The sequence below is a fragment of the Amblyomma mixtum genome, chromosome 3 (genome assembly GCF_055824585.1).
Source record: "Amblyomma mixtum isolate Tamu chromosome 3, ASM5582458v1, whole genome shotgun sequence".
Taxonomy (NCBI): domain Eukaryota; kingdom Metazoa; phylum Arthropoda; class Arachnida; order Ixodida; family Ixodidae; genus Amblyomma; species Amblyomma mixtum.
In genome coordinates this window covers 106,352,135-106,366,129 of record NC_143014.1, presented here as the reverse complement: position 1 = coordinate 106,366,129, position 13,995 = coordinate 106,352,135, and the positions used below count along the sequence as shown (strand labels likewise).

The 13,995-nt window shown below is 42.4% G+C and overlaps 1 protein-coding gene across 8 annotated transcripts in view; it reads left to right on the top strand.

Moving 5' to 3' along the window:
• csul (protein arginine N-methyltransferase 5) overlaps positions 1-13,995 on the top strand; it is a 91,862-nt gene that overhangs the window by 25,754 nt on the left and 52,113 nt on the right. For 7 of the 8 annotated variants that reach the window (XR_016290563.1, XR_016290562.1, XM_089580550.1 and 4 more), the window contains exons 5-10: positions 8-159; positions 1,659-1,872; positions 2,328-2,411; positions 3,988-4,059; positions 9,637-9,714; positions 13,379-13,434. Coding sequence is in view for 6 of the 8 variants with exons in the window: in XM_089580550.1 (XP_089436676.1) it covers positions 8-159; positions 1,659-1,872; positions 2,328-2,411; positions 3,988-4,059; positions 9,637-9,714; positions 13,379-13,434 (656 nt within the window). In the remaining 2 variants the exon portion in view is untranslated. The remainder of the gene's footprint in view (positions 1-7; positions 160-1,658; positions 1,873-2,327; positions 2,412-3,987; positions 4,060-9,636; positions 9,715-13,378; positions 13,435-13,995) is intronic. The other variant, XM_089580546.1, reaches the window with a different exon arrangement.

Genomic DNA, 13,995 nt, shown 5'->3' with positions numbered 1-13,995 from the left:
TCTGCAGTTGATGTTCCAGGCTTGGATTCTTGTACCCATGGAGCCAGCCAGTCGGCAAAGTCGGCGCCACTTCAGTTCACTTTCCAAAAAGGGGAACCGGTATGATGATGACAACAACAATATTGATGACTTCAGTCGCGATGAAGATCCTTGGGAATGGTATGCTCTACACCAACATACTCGAGTCAGCATAGTGATAATGATATGCAGTCATTGTGTTGAGGAGTCAGTGACAGTAGTCAGTGACAGTAGTCAGTGACAGTAGTCAGTGACAGCAGTCAGTGACAGCAGTCAGTGACAGCAGTCAATGACTGTAGTCAGTGACTGTAGTCAATGACTGTAGTCTGTGACTGCAGTCAGTGACAGTAGTGCTGCCTTTGACTTTCTGTATTTTTGTGGTTTTTAAAGAAATTAAATTCTGGACTAGGGCATAATATTGTTTTATACAGCTTATTCTGCAATATACAGCCATGATGGAAATTCTCTTTAGGCTCTTATTAAAGAACATAGAAGGCCAAAAAACTTCTTCCAACATTCAAAGCTACTGAAGTTTCCTTGTCTAAGTTGGAAGATTTACAGTGCCTCCATGTATTGTGATGTACTATATTTAGGGTGTTATTGTCCCGAAGTGCATGTGGGCCAGCTTCCACTTATTTCTCAGTCAAAGCATTAAAGGGACACTGAAAACGAATTGAAGTTGATCTGCATTGATACAACATTCTATCGACAAAGAGACCACTCTCACTTAAAATGGAGCTTTCATAAACTAGAAAAGACCCAAAAACGAAATAGAGATGTCACCATCAGTGGCCGATGTCGCAAGTAAACTGCGTGCACCGACACCGGATATTTTGGCGATGATCCCAGACGCTATGCTACACCAGCATTCACTTCAAAATGGTGGCAATCAGTCTTTCTTGGTGTGGACGTCATGAGTTTGAGTTAGGTGGTGGGAAAGTTTTTAAATTCAAATTCCTCAGTCATAAATGCATCTTTTGCTGCCGAACAGATGCTAACATACTCAGAAAATGCCAGAGAATCAATTTTTACTGGGAATAGTAATTTGATGGAGTTGACCTCGGTACCACCGGTCTAAACAGATAGATTAAAGGAGATTGCTCCTCTTTTTTTTTTTTTTTAAACCTGTTATTCACATATAAAATCTCTGGACAAGTGTTGATTGTGTCCAGTGCAAAAGGGCGCAAGAATTAGTTTTTCAGAAGGATTACCTTAGAAATGAACATTTATTGGTGATGTTTTGTTAAAGCCAGAAAGTGGAAAGCCTATGTTTGTACCCACAAAGGGACTTCTTTTGTGTGTGTTTGTGGCCACACAGGTGGTGTCAGGTCTGTGGTAAAGGCTTGTATGATATTGAAGTTTGCAGTGCTTGCATGTGGTTTAGCAAATTATGTAGCAAGAACCATTTTCTCCTGTTTTAATTGCAAAAGTGTAATTTGTTTTTGTTTTTTTTTTGCAATGAAAAAAAGCCGGGATATATTACAGCACCAGAATGATCTTTTGCAACAATTTTTAATGAGCATGCATAAGAAAAAAAAATGGTAAGCAGAGAAGGGTTGGGAGAGGTATAGAGAGAAAGATATGTTGTCTAATTGTGCATGGCTAAAAACAAATTTGCCTGAAAGAATATATTCTTCCAGGTGGAATGTATTTAGAAATGTTGCTGGCCCAGAGAAGCGTCTTGCCCTAGCACTCAGGCTGACTGCTAATGTCCCAGATGAGGCTACACTGCGTCGCTGGATGGGGGAGCCTGTCAGGTGTATAGTGATAAACACGTCTGTGTTCCTGACTAACAAGAAAAACTTTCCTGTTCTGTCGAAAGCTCACCAGGCAGTTCTCCATCAGTTTTTCAAGGTCAGTAAAATGTCAATCATTCTTCAGTTGATGTAACATATTGCTGAGTAACTCTGTGCTGCAACGTAATCATCACTGCAGTTAAAATATTAGAGCCTTAGCTAGCATTCTAATTGTTTTGTTTTTTCTGCTGTACTGTGGGCATGCTCATCTCTAGACATTTACGGGAGATTTTATTATAATTTACCTCATTTGTCAGTCATCATTTGGTGCCATTTGTGCTCAGCTTTAGGAATGCAGCACCGACAGTAAACAGTCTTTGGATGATACCTACATGCCACATGTGGCAGGACGAAGCTGCTGTATCCCATCTAATGAGGTGCAACTTTAAACGCAGTGTAGACTGTATGACAGGGCTCTGTGGCCGAAGTGACAGAATTGATATTCACTGATGTTTGGGTAAATGTGTGGCTTAAGTTTACTGTTATCTTTTTCTTGTTTTTCTGGTCCAATAGCTAGACTGCCAGTTGATGATTGATGGGAACTGTCGTCATCAGCACATGAGGGCCTATTACCAGTACCTTGACCACCTTTTCAATGTAAGTGCTTGAAAAAACTGTTTTCAGTGAATTGTACAGCCTTGTGAGGATTTTTGCTTGATGTTTTGCTTGCCTTTCTAGATAGCAATGCATGCAGCAAGTGAGCTTGATTAGGAAGCTCACAGATGGTACATGCTACATAGTGTTATAGCATTCTTGTGTTCTGTAAGATGACTTGTTATTACTTTAGTTGTATAAATTAGTACTTGTCTATCACATTGCTTAATATTCATTGTGTGATATGCAATGGGCGAAATGAATGGCAAAGTGGCAGTTAGTTTGCTCAGACCTTACAGTAGCATTCTAAAATCCTTCTCCAAGCATTTTGAGTAAACACACAACACTGCTCACCTTAACACTGACAGTAGGTATGCACCCCGAACATAGGTGTGCGCTAGTGTGTACTGGGAGCCCAACTTTTCAGAAGCTCCCCTCTTCTTGTTCTGCACTTTCCCCGGAGCATGGCTCCTTGATCTCCCTTCTTCGTTCTTGACCTTATATTGTCATGTAGTGGTGACTGCAGTCTGGCGAACAGGAACACAGCGAGAATGTCTTCGAAACGAAACTCTTTATTCGGGCTGACTTGCGCCCGCAAAGAATTGAATCACTCGGCGGTGGTGTAGCAACAAGCGTGCTCGGCGGTCGTCGAACAGAATGCCCGCCGCTGTCGGCCGTGCTCTTTTTAAAACTGATAGCGAACATTCGAGATAAAGCTTAGGAAGTTACTAGAACCTTCTGGCGCAAACTAGAGTCGGCTCCGTCCGCATGCGATCAATCGAGATAAATCTAGGCGCGTCTTGCGTCACAAACGAAGCGATAAACTGGCGCGTCAGCAGCCTTGAAGCATGAACAAACAAATACTACAAACGAACGCTACAAAGATTTGCGGCAATATCGCTGTTGCACACACCAAATATACTGTTACGTTGTTTTGTAGCCTCTCTAGTCATGCTATAGTAAAGAGCTAGCTCTTTGACCAGTCAGGTGTCTTTAGCTGGTTCTGATGTGAATAGAATGCAAGATCAAGAGTGTTCTCTTTTTTTTTATTTACATTTGATGATGAATGCTTAGTTTTCAGAGGAGAATGTGCTCATAGTTATCACACTGCTTATCCATGCAGGCCTGTACACTGAAGAGTAGTTCCATTAATGGCTCTGACAAAATGCCTGCAGATTCAGTGTGTGGGTTCATACTATATGAGTGTGTGCTGTACGTTTCGCTCCCCGTGAATGAGTTTCACTGTATGTTCTCTCCTCACTTTTAAGTTGTGGTGATCCTCTGCTCACAAGGTTTTCCTACCTTTATAGAAGGTTGATTTTCAGGCACGAAATAGGCAGCAGTAACTATTGAAGAAGAAGAACTCAGTTTTTCGCTCTCTTTTGTCAACATCTTGTGAAACAGTTTCTTTGTTAAAGCTTTTATAGTTCTTTTATATTTTCTATTAAAAGAAGGTATGTTGTATTGCTTCTTGTAGATCACAGCCAAATTTGTGTCTCTGTAGTTGCTTGTGTTTCTGGACTATGTGGGTGCTGTTGCAGTGCACTCAAAGTTTACCAGAGTTCTTGCTGTGCTACAGGCGCAGCCTCCAAATGACCCTTTATCTGAATTTGCGAAAGGCTTCGAGGACTACCTGCAGACACCACTGCAAGTGAGCTATATCTTTTTTTTTTTCTTCCTACTCTTGTTCTAACAGGAAGGAAAAAGAAAAGCACCAGAACACTTATTAAAGACACCTTTTAATGCTCCCAGGCAGACCTGTGCTTTCTGTATGCAGTAGAATCTCGATGATACAAACACAGGTGTTACGAATTTGAGGATGGTACGAATTCATAAAATTCCTAGGCCATAGTACTTGTGTACAATGTGCAGAATTTTGGATGTTTTGAACACACTTCTGTATCACTAAGGATGATGCGAATGTGTGTGCCATGACCACACCTTCTAGTCTAGCATGAAATGCTGCCCATACATCACCGGCGCCGCGAGCAATGAGCTGGGGCCCATGGCCAACTTTGCAATCGCCGATCATGCTGTATGCACTGTGAGTAGTGATCTGTGGCCGCAAGGCTGTAAATAAATCCCGTCAGCCATAAACAGATCTGTGTGAATGCATTTCCCATGGTTCTGCATACGGATTGTACGTTTTGAATGATACAAATTTCTGAATGATGCAATTTTTTTTTTTTTTGTGGCCCCCGTGAGATTCATATCAAGATTCTACTGTAATGTCTAGCTGTACACTTAGTGCCTGGCTCTTATAAAGGAAGATTCTTCTACTTTAGTAGCATGCATTAGTGCAGTTGCATTGCACTTAGCTAAAATTACCCATTGAATGTGCATGCCATTGATCTAGTGACAGAATCAATCTTCATGTTTAGCTAATAAAAGTACATTCGGGCCAGAGTTCTGTGAGTGTTCTGTGCTCTATTTAGGATGACATTTGAACCATACTGCGAGGAGCGAGCACATATCTTGTAGCGTGCCGAACAACGCTCCCTGATGGGATGCAAAGTTCGCATCATTAGTTGTAAGATTAAGGCATTATGTGAGTTCATCACAAAAAAAAGTAAAAAGTAAAGCAGTGTCTCTGAGCTAAATATATCGTGCTCCTCAGGAATGGCATTCTTTTTTGGGCTGCTGTTTAGGTTTCTGCAAAAGACCACATTTTTTCAGTGGTTCTGCTATGCATGCCGTGTGGTCATGTTTAGTGCATGCAAAGCATTATTCTTGGAAGAATTGACTGGTGGACGAGTTGGTTCATGCAGTGATGTGATAGCTGCGCCAATTGCGCCGATGTGCGCCAAAAGGCAAAACCTGCTACATCCTGCTACATTTTTGTTATTGTGCGCCAAAGCTGCGCCAAACGCGTATTTTCACTTTGATGTTACGCCTGATGTTGTCAGAGCAGTGCGAGGGGCAAGCAAAAGGTACAGAGAACGTTTGGCAGCTGAAGAAGAGCAGGCTGCCAAACGGCAGCGTGCCAATGTGCCGAAGATGACACCAAGTGATGCTGACAAAACCCTCAAGCTGGAAGTAGACACAGCAAAGAAAATGCTGGTGAATGCAGAGCTGCTCATCAACAATGGCATAAAGATGAAGAATTTTGGTGATATGGAAAGTGGGCAGGCCATGCTTGCTGAAGGAAAAACAAGGCTTTCAGCTGCTGTTGACAAAATGTCGCCTAAGGCAGCCAACTGGGCAGTATTTTGCAGTTAAAGACTGAATGATGTTGCTCACAGAAAAAAGGCACAGAATAGGTCCACTGCTTTTTGATAGGCCAAGAAGCCGAAAAGTTGTGCTGTCGTGTACATAATTATTATTCAGTTCGAAACGTTGATAGTGTTATTTCATTGTTTTTCTGTAAGCTTGTGATCTGCATTCTAGTCATTTTTAAATAAAAGTTCCAGTGAATTCCTTGTTGTCCATTTATAACTGCTGTCCTATAGGTGCTTGGCGGCTATAACACAGCGCTGATCTATACTTGGTCGCATAAAAATTTACATGACACTGAAGTTCTAAAATTAGTTATTTGGGCCAACATATGATGTTTCACAATTGCCTCTAATTTAATTAAATTATTGCCAAAACCACGATCTGATTATGAGGCACGCCGTAGTGGGGGACTCCAGAATTGGACCACCTGGGGTTCTTTAATATGCACCTAAATCTTAGTACACGGGTGTTTTTGCATTTTGCTCGCATCGAAATGCCCCTAACATTCTATTGAACAGCACCTTTTTGTTCCCAAAGGTTTCCTCCTTATTTTACTATTTTACTTCTCGCAAAGTCAATTTTTTCACTTGCAATGAGCCTTGAGCTGCTCCAAAAGCTTGTTTCCCTGCTCCAAAATTCCCATTTGGCTGCTCCAAAAAGCTGCTCCAAAATGGCTTCAGCCAATCACATCACTGGTTCATGACTTCTTGAAAGAAAGCGCATGCGATGGTACAAATACAGAAGAAACATATCAGCTACCTAGCAATACATTTTTTTCTGTTAACTTTCGCCTTGTTTCTTTCTTTTGCGAAGCGGTGGCCTTGTTGTAGAGCATCCGCCTCACATTCGGGAGGTGCTGGGTTCGATCCCCAGTGCCGCTGGGTACCCACCGGTTTTCTAATGGGTACAAGATTTCCCCCGGCCTGATGCTCGGCTCTTCTGGGTCGAGATGCTTGGGAAAAAGGTCTTAGACCAAACCGTTGCATTTGGTCTACATTGCACCAAAATACATGTGTTTTCAAGAAGGTTGCAGACAAAGCAACCTCTCCAGTGCACGTAACCCGTCGAAATAGCCAAAATTTGTTGGGCCACAGTGCTGAGGGTAACCGCGTGTTCAAATTCTAAAAACTTGCATGGATATTGCTTACAGTAAGCTCTCAGTTATTAAGGAGCCTAACAGTAATAGTTAAAAAGTTAACTACTCAGTATTAGTTAACCAGCCTGCTAGTTAGCACGTCTTAGCTGTATTTTGATGTATTACTCCGCTGACAATGTTATACCGGAAAAAGCACTCTTTTTTTTACTCAAAAAGCTGATTTTTAGAAACTGCAGAAAGTCTTGGGTGAAACGCCTTGTGTATAAAGTTTCTTTAACTAGACATTGTCTAAGAATATTGTTAAAGAAATATTACTTGCCTCAGAAGCTCTTGTGGGCATGTATCAAGCACTAATAAGTCCTGTCCTTCAGCAGAAAGGAAATGCTCACTGATGCTATTGGTGATTTCATGTACCAACCCTTTAACGTCAGAAAAGTGTGGACATTGGATTTACGGACCAAATGCAATGAAACTGCACAGACTTATTCTGTTTTTTCTGCTGATTTCAAATATGCAATTTGTTTATTTCTAGGCCAATTAGTTCCTGAGATACTAATGTATATATCATGTCATTGTCTGCTCAAACAATAGAAAAAAAATGGGCCACCAGAAATTCAATTTTAATATGTGAGTAGATACTACAATGTGTGAAAGAATGCAACGCTGGAAGCAGTTTTCAGTTTTTTGTCCGTGTGGACAAATGGGCTTAATAGTTAGTTTCATGTGTGTCATGTGTTTTCTGGCACTGTATGTCTGGTTAACTCAGTTGAAAACTAACTATGGAGACTTTTCAGCATCGAAGAGGCGGCCTTAGACGAGGTGCACGAGCGTTCCCGTCCCTGTGCGTTAAGTTGACGTCACATGGGCCTCAAAAACTATGATGTGGACCACTTGCCAGAAATATGGCTGCTCTGACCCTTCGAAGAAGTTTTACGGCATGGAGTACGACCATGCCAGCAACATGTTTTTCTATTCAGACTTCCTTTAGAACCGCTGTCACTCCACGACAGCAGGAAGCAGTGTCTTTGCTAGAAATTTGCATCGTGAAGGCAAAAAAAAAAAAAAAACAATGTTTGCCTGCGACGCGAATGCACCAGCGCCGTGCTTTCTGCAGTGATGAGCAGCCCGCTGAGTGACAGCGTGCCGCTCACTCCTGGCTTGCTCGGTGTCACTAAGCCTAGCGTGCTCCGCACTGAAGCCGCAGCGCCAAGCGCTTTCGAATTAGCCACCGATGATCACAGAAATGTCTAATCTTATTACAGCCTGTGCAATAATTTCATGCTGGTATGAACATGCAATTCATTTCCCTAACGCTTGCATCACTGAAACGCGTGGAAAAGCGGGTCAAGCGAGCTGCCTCGCTCTCACGGCCATGGGTCGTATGCACGGAGTCAGAGTCCAAGCCATCAGCAGAGCCATCATTACAAACCATCGTGCATCGTTGCGCACACATCTCAGTCTTGATTCCCATTTGGAACCAGCTTGGTTGATGTCACATCTGCCAATAAAGTGCTCCGCCTCCATCTCTCATTGTGGACGGTTCCCGCCGGTTGCTGTAGGAGGCGGGGTGTGCATATTTTTCTGTCCTATAATCGAGGCTTTTAAAGGGAAGCTGAAGCGGTTATTTGAGAATTCGAGGTTATTCAAGAATTCTAATCTATCAAGCATCTAGATAAAGCATGAAAAATATTTTTACCCTAGCATTTAAAATGGTGTCGTAATCATCGATTAAAACCGCGACGATGTTTAGGCTTCTTCTCATTACGTTAGAGGAGTGCGGGGAAGCTCAGCAGTGGCGTCATTGTTGCCGAAATTTCAGATGTCCGCTGCGTACACCTGCATGCTGCTGTGTGTCGTCAGATGGCGCCAAACAATGCATCGTGAGCTTCACCTTTGATGGCGTCGGTATTCTTTCATGTAATAACCGTTTCTTTGCTGGAAACGTACTGCTGTCTTACGTGACGTCATTGTCGGGGCCTCTGCTTGTCGTTGTGCACTTCAGAGAAGCCTGAACGCTGACGATGACTTTATTCGGCAATTACGCCAAATGCTAGAGCAAAACGATTTTGCAGGCTTTACCTGCACGTTTCGCACATTCGGCAACCTTAAACTCATCAAAGTCTAAAACCGCTTCAGTAGACCTTTAATGCATTATCCCTATGGAAGATCTGCAGGGTCCGCTCCAATTCATCGTAAAAAGCGGGTCATCGCATGTACGGGGGACGCATAATTGGTGTTCCACTGTATTGTACTCCTTCATGTCTCCTTCATACAGACTCCTTTAGACAGACCAGTGTCTGTTGTTTTTGAAGATGCCACTATGATTAAGAGTTCTGGGTGATATCTCTTCAACTGATACTTGGTTGTGGAACATGAATCTGTGTCAAGGCCCCCGGACCTCACTCCATCAGTGTTTTAGCTGAGCATAGAATGTAGGACCTATCATCTAATTGGTAGCTCCTATGTTGCGCGCTGCATGGCACTGTACTCACACCAATCAATGAGCGATATTATTGGTTGCTGCAAGTCAGCATGCAGTGATTAGTACAAACAAAGTTTTGGCGAGTGCAAACCATCCATGGTGGAGGTAGATGCCTTTAGGTAGCAGCAAGGGCAAGGTTATTGTGGGTAGTGCTGATTTGAGGGAGTTGTAGAGCTGCCTTTGTCTTTCAATTGAAAAAGAGAGCATGCTAGACTGTGTGGCCTTGGTTGATGCAGCATTGCTTGCAAAGGCACAAAATGAGAGGCAGGAGAGATTTGAACTGAGGAAAATGGAAAAATCGTAATGATACACCTTTAATATTTTTGCTCAAGTTCGGGTCCGTAGGAAGTCCTTCTGTGACATCAGGCATTTCTCGTTCCAGGTAGAGGTGTCTTGAAGCCCTATTAAGCTCTAACTTTTGTTTTTGACCCTAGCCGTTGATGGATAACCTGGAGGCAGTGACATATGAGATCTTTGAAAAGGACCCTGTGAAGTACACGGAGTACCAAAAGGTAAGAACATGCTAATCAATATTTTAAAGTACCTTGTGTGCTCCTTGTGCCTTTCTTGCGAATTTAATGTTTTATTGTTAAATATTAATGCTGTCATTGCACACATGAGCTCTAAGCAAGCAGCTCAGTCTGTGGGTACTTTTCTAGCAAAATTATGCAGCTGTTTCTGGGGGCACTTTAGTGGCATGAAATGATTCGAGTGTTGCTGCCCTGTGACTTTTCTTCTGGGTCTATTGTTGAGTATACCGGCTGGTGGTACAGTGCTCATTGTGAACTGTAAGAAACTTTTGTGCCAGAACGCAGCTGATCTGTCCTTGCTCTACTTCTACCTTTAAAGAATTTCACATTAACTTTAATGAGCTGGTATATTGTGGCTACTCGGCCGTGGCAGCTGTTTCTTTTGCCGACCTCTGCTGGAGTTTAAGGGGCCCTGCAGCACAATATGAGCACATCCGTTTTGCTTGTTGTTGCATAGTTTGAGTTGAGTTATGGTGCTATCATCATTGATCATAACCATATCTTCTGGTATTTAATAATTTAATTTGCTCGAGAAATCAGATCGTGGCACTGATTTACTGCACAGTGGCGGTTTTTTGCTCTGGATATGGCATCATTGGGCGTGAATTTGATGATTGGATAAACAATGAATTCACTGCCAACTTTGTCAGTAAATGAAGTATTATGTCGGGTTGTAGTGTGTTATATTATATCGACAGAACCAACATACTTGCTGTAAGCAAAACCACTGCAAAGCAAGTAATACAAAAAGCACCAGTAGAGGCACTGGCTATTACCTGGCATCAAAGTTTTTTTGCGCCTATTTGTACACATCCTACTTCCTAGTACATAGCTTATATGGCTTCCCTCTATGTAGTATCTGTATAGCCTGCTCTGGTCTGCTCCTTGTGCTTTCTTGGTTGGTGCGCACATCTTTAGCAGGTGAAATTTATATTCGTTCTGCTAAGCTCGTGTTGTATTCCTTGCTGCCATGAGCCGGAGATACTGCATAGCTCCTGGCTGCCTGAGCAGTAAAGGTGCTTGTAGATTGTCCCTCCACAGATTTCCTGCTCAGAATGAGCGAAAAGGGATGTAGATGAAAACTCTTAAGAATCCTCCTTTTTCACAAGATGTGGCTCCCTCTGGGGAGTGTACACGGAGATTGTTGGCTACCCAGAAAACTGGTTAAAAAAAACGCACATGGGTGATGCAGTAGGGATCTGGTTCCATGAGACACCAACTGTGCCTGTGAAACAGCGGGCGTGTCCCTGACAGCTGCCATTGCACGTGTGCAGTAGAAGATCGCAGTTTGTTTTCAACCAGTGGAGTGTGGAAGAGGGCAAAGGAGGAGAGGCACGTATGGGCATAACGGGCGTGTGCAAAAAGGGTGCAACCACGGAAACGACGCTGTCAGCTTGGGCAAGAACGAGTTACAGCGAACGGTCAACCATGGAGCGCAAACTTCAGCAACGTGCTCAGATAGGTTGTTTCGATTAGTCCCTCTAAATTGTGCCATTGGGAATGGGAAGCCTTGCGAAAACTGAGTTGAGGGCAACATTTTGTTCGCTTTTATTCTGAAATTTCTTTATTTATTAACTTCCATGTTCCTGTGCACTGATTACTGTTATTCTTTTTGAACTCGTATCTGTGTGATGTAAAGAATTCACTTGAAATATAACCAGCATCCCTTCAAGAAGTGTTGCGGGGCCCCTTTAATTATGAGCATTGCTGACATCACAGGACAGAACAATTATTGCGTGACCATTGATCTACATTTGGCATGGCTGTCTCATTTTTTATCACTGCTCACAAATAGTGCTTCCACAAAATAACTTCTGTAGTTTTGGCGTTTACCGTGGGACATGGCCATGGTGCCAACAGTTAAGCTTCTTCCGTAAATTTGACATGCAAAACTAGTTTGTATTAATTCTGTTTGAAATTTGCAGTGAGTTAAGCCTTTTACTTACTGGATATGTCTTGTGATAGTGGTCTGGTCTTTATCCGCTCCCAAAAACGTGGCTTTATGTATAGTTTTCAGTATTGATACGCGTGGGAAGCCTGGTATGGATTGTTTTCTTGTGCAGAGAACTGGCCTGTGGACATAAGTGTATTGCTATAGTTAGTCGCGGTATCTGCACATCTTTGTTGTCGTCACTGCTTGTGCTCCACTAGAACTGATTAGGAGAAGATTATATAGCATGTGTCATGTAGCACACCCTTTCAGTCCCAGCCCGTTAGTACCCTCCTGCCTTCTGCTGGTGGGGCTTTTTCTCTGTGATTATCCATGGGTGCAGACCCACTTGAAGTGGACGGGACGTGTCTTGGTACATGGATCATGAATTAAAAAAGTTATCTGGTACATAACCTTTCTTGCCTGATTAGTAGCACTTTTAGTCAAATTGTTGGTTATTTTCTGTTGTTTTCATTGTCTGCCATTTGACATTTCAAATCCAAATGAATGATCTCTTTCTTCACAAAGAAGCATGGGCAGCTGCTGATACTTCTTGGCTGTGGTCAGATTAGAAGAAAAGAATAATTAACTGATGTTGAGTAATAGAAATTGGCTGTGCTTAAATAGAGCGGCTCCCTTTGATGTGCAAGCCTTGCTGGTGTGCTGAACCAGTGTTATGCTATTGTCATAAGCACTGCCAGCTTGTAGTAGCCAGGCTGGTGCCTCTTGACTGATTAGTGCCTTTTTGAAGCCGTATTAAAACATAATTTGTAGTTGCTTTGTCTTCAGTATACTTCAGATATAAAATAGTATTTGTAATTGCATTAGTAGTGCACTGTTTTGTGGAAAGTGAGTGTTATATCGGGTCTAGAAGGAAATTGAAAAAAAGAGATGCTGAGAAAACCACGTAGTGTATATGTATTCTTGCAATCAAACACTGTTACTAATAGCAGTTTTTGTCGTTAAATCTGCCAAGAGGTGATATATATTTTTGGTCTTGTCAGAAAGTAATGCTTTATTAGAAAAGGAATACAGCAGAAGGGAGTTTCAGAAAGTGAGGAGTATTATTAATTGCAATTTTATTGGTTGTTTCATTTTTGGATTCTGCTTTCTGCTCATCTGGTCCTTCAAAACAAAAGTGAGCACCAGCGCTGCTTTACTTGTTCTCTGACGGGCTGTAAGAGGGCCACGGTGTGTGAACTTGCATGCTGTTGTACCGCTGTGCTGCCTGCACAATGGCAGGACTTTATTATTCACATTTTTCAGTGCAATGCCTTTCCGATGACTTGAGGCACAATGGAAATTGAATGTTTGAATGTGGTGGCTATTGCATCTGTTTTGTTGCCTTGTAGTTTACCTGGTTGTAGGGCCTAAATCTTGAAGTCTTGAATAAATATACTAATGCAGTTTACTGGTTGGCACAGTCAGTCTACTATGTGCCATTTTCTGCCCCGCCGCGGTGGCTCAGTTGTTATGGTGCTCGGCTGCTGACCCGAAAGACGCGGGTTCGATCCCGGCCGCGGCGGTTGAATTTCTTTGGAGGAGAAATTCTAGAGGCCCGTCTGCTGTGCGATGTCAGTGCACGTTAAAGAACCTCAGGTGGTCGAAATTTCCGGAGCCCTTCTCTACGGCGTCTCTCATAGCCTCAGTCGCTTTGGGACGTTAAACCCCAATAAACAAACAAACAATGTGCCATTTTCTTTTTTTTTTCTGCAGGCTATATACCTTGCTTTAGTGGACAAAGGCGAGCTGGTTGGCAAAGACACTGAGATGTGAGTGCCTTTGTATTTTATTAATCTCTCTGCTCGTTGACTAATCATGTGTTCGAATCTTGCTTTGACGACTGCTTTCTTTGAAAAGTATTAGTATTGTTTGTGTAAATTTTATCTGAGGCATTCAGAAGGGAGCTGTTGCAGCCTGTTCTCATTCTTTTAATGAAGACAGGTTTATCAGCAACTTTTTTTTTAGGCAGCACTTACTGGTTTAGTAGTGTTGTTCTCAAAGTAATGAAAGGTATATGAGGGTGTGCTGTTTGTTTATGGTTAGCAGGATCTTTGCACAGAGTGGCCAGTTCTTGCAATTTTAATTGAAAAAAAGCCAATTTGTGCATTGGGAATTGTGTAGCGTCATAGATGCCAAGACTTATACCCGTGTCCCACTTGCAGATTTGATGTAATTTGAATTGAGTGGCATTATCATCTAATTTAATTAATTGGCTGCTTCAGGGGAACATGCAATGTCACTAGGTTCAAATGACGTTCACCATTGAATGAGTTAGGGGAATTCATTCGTATTTGATCTCAAACCGAATGTATACTCTGGACTCCAGATAC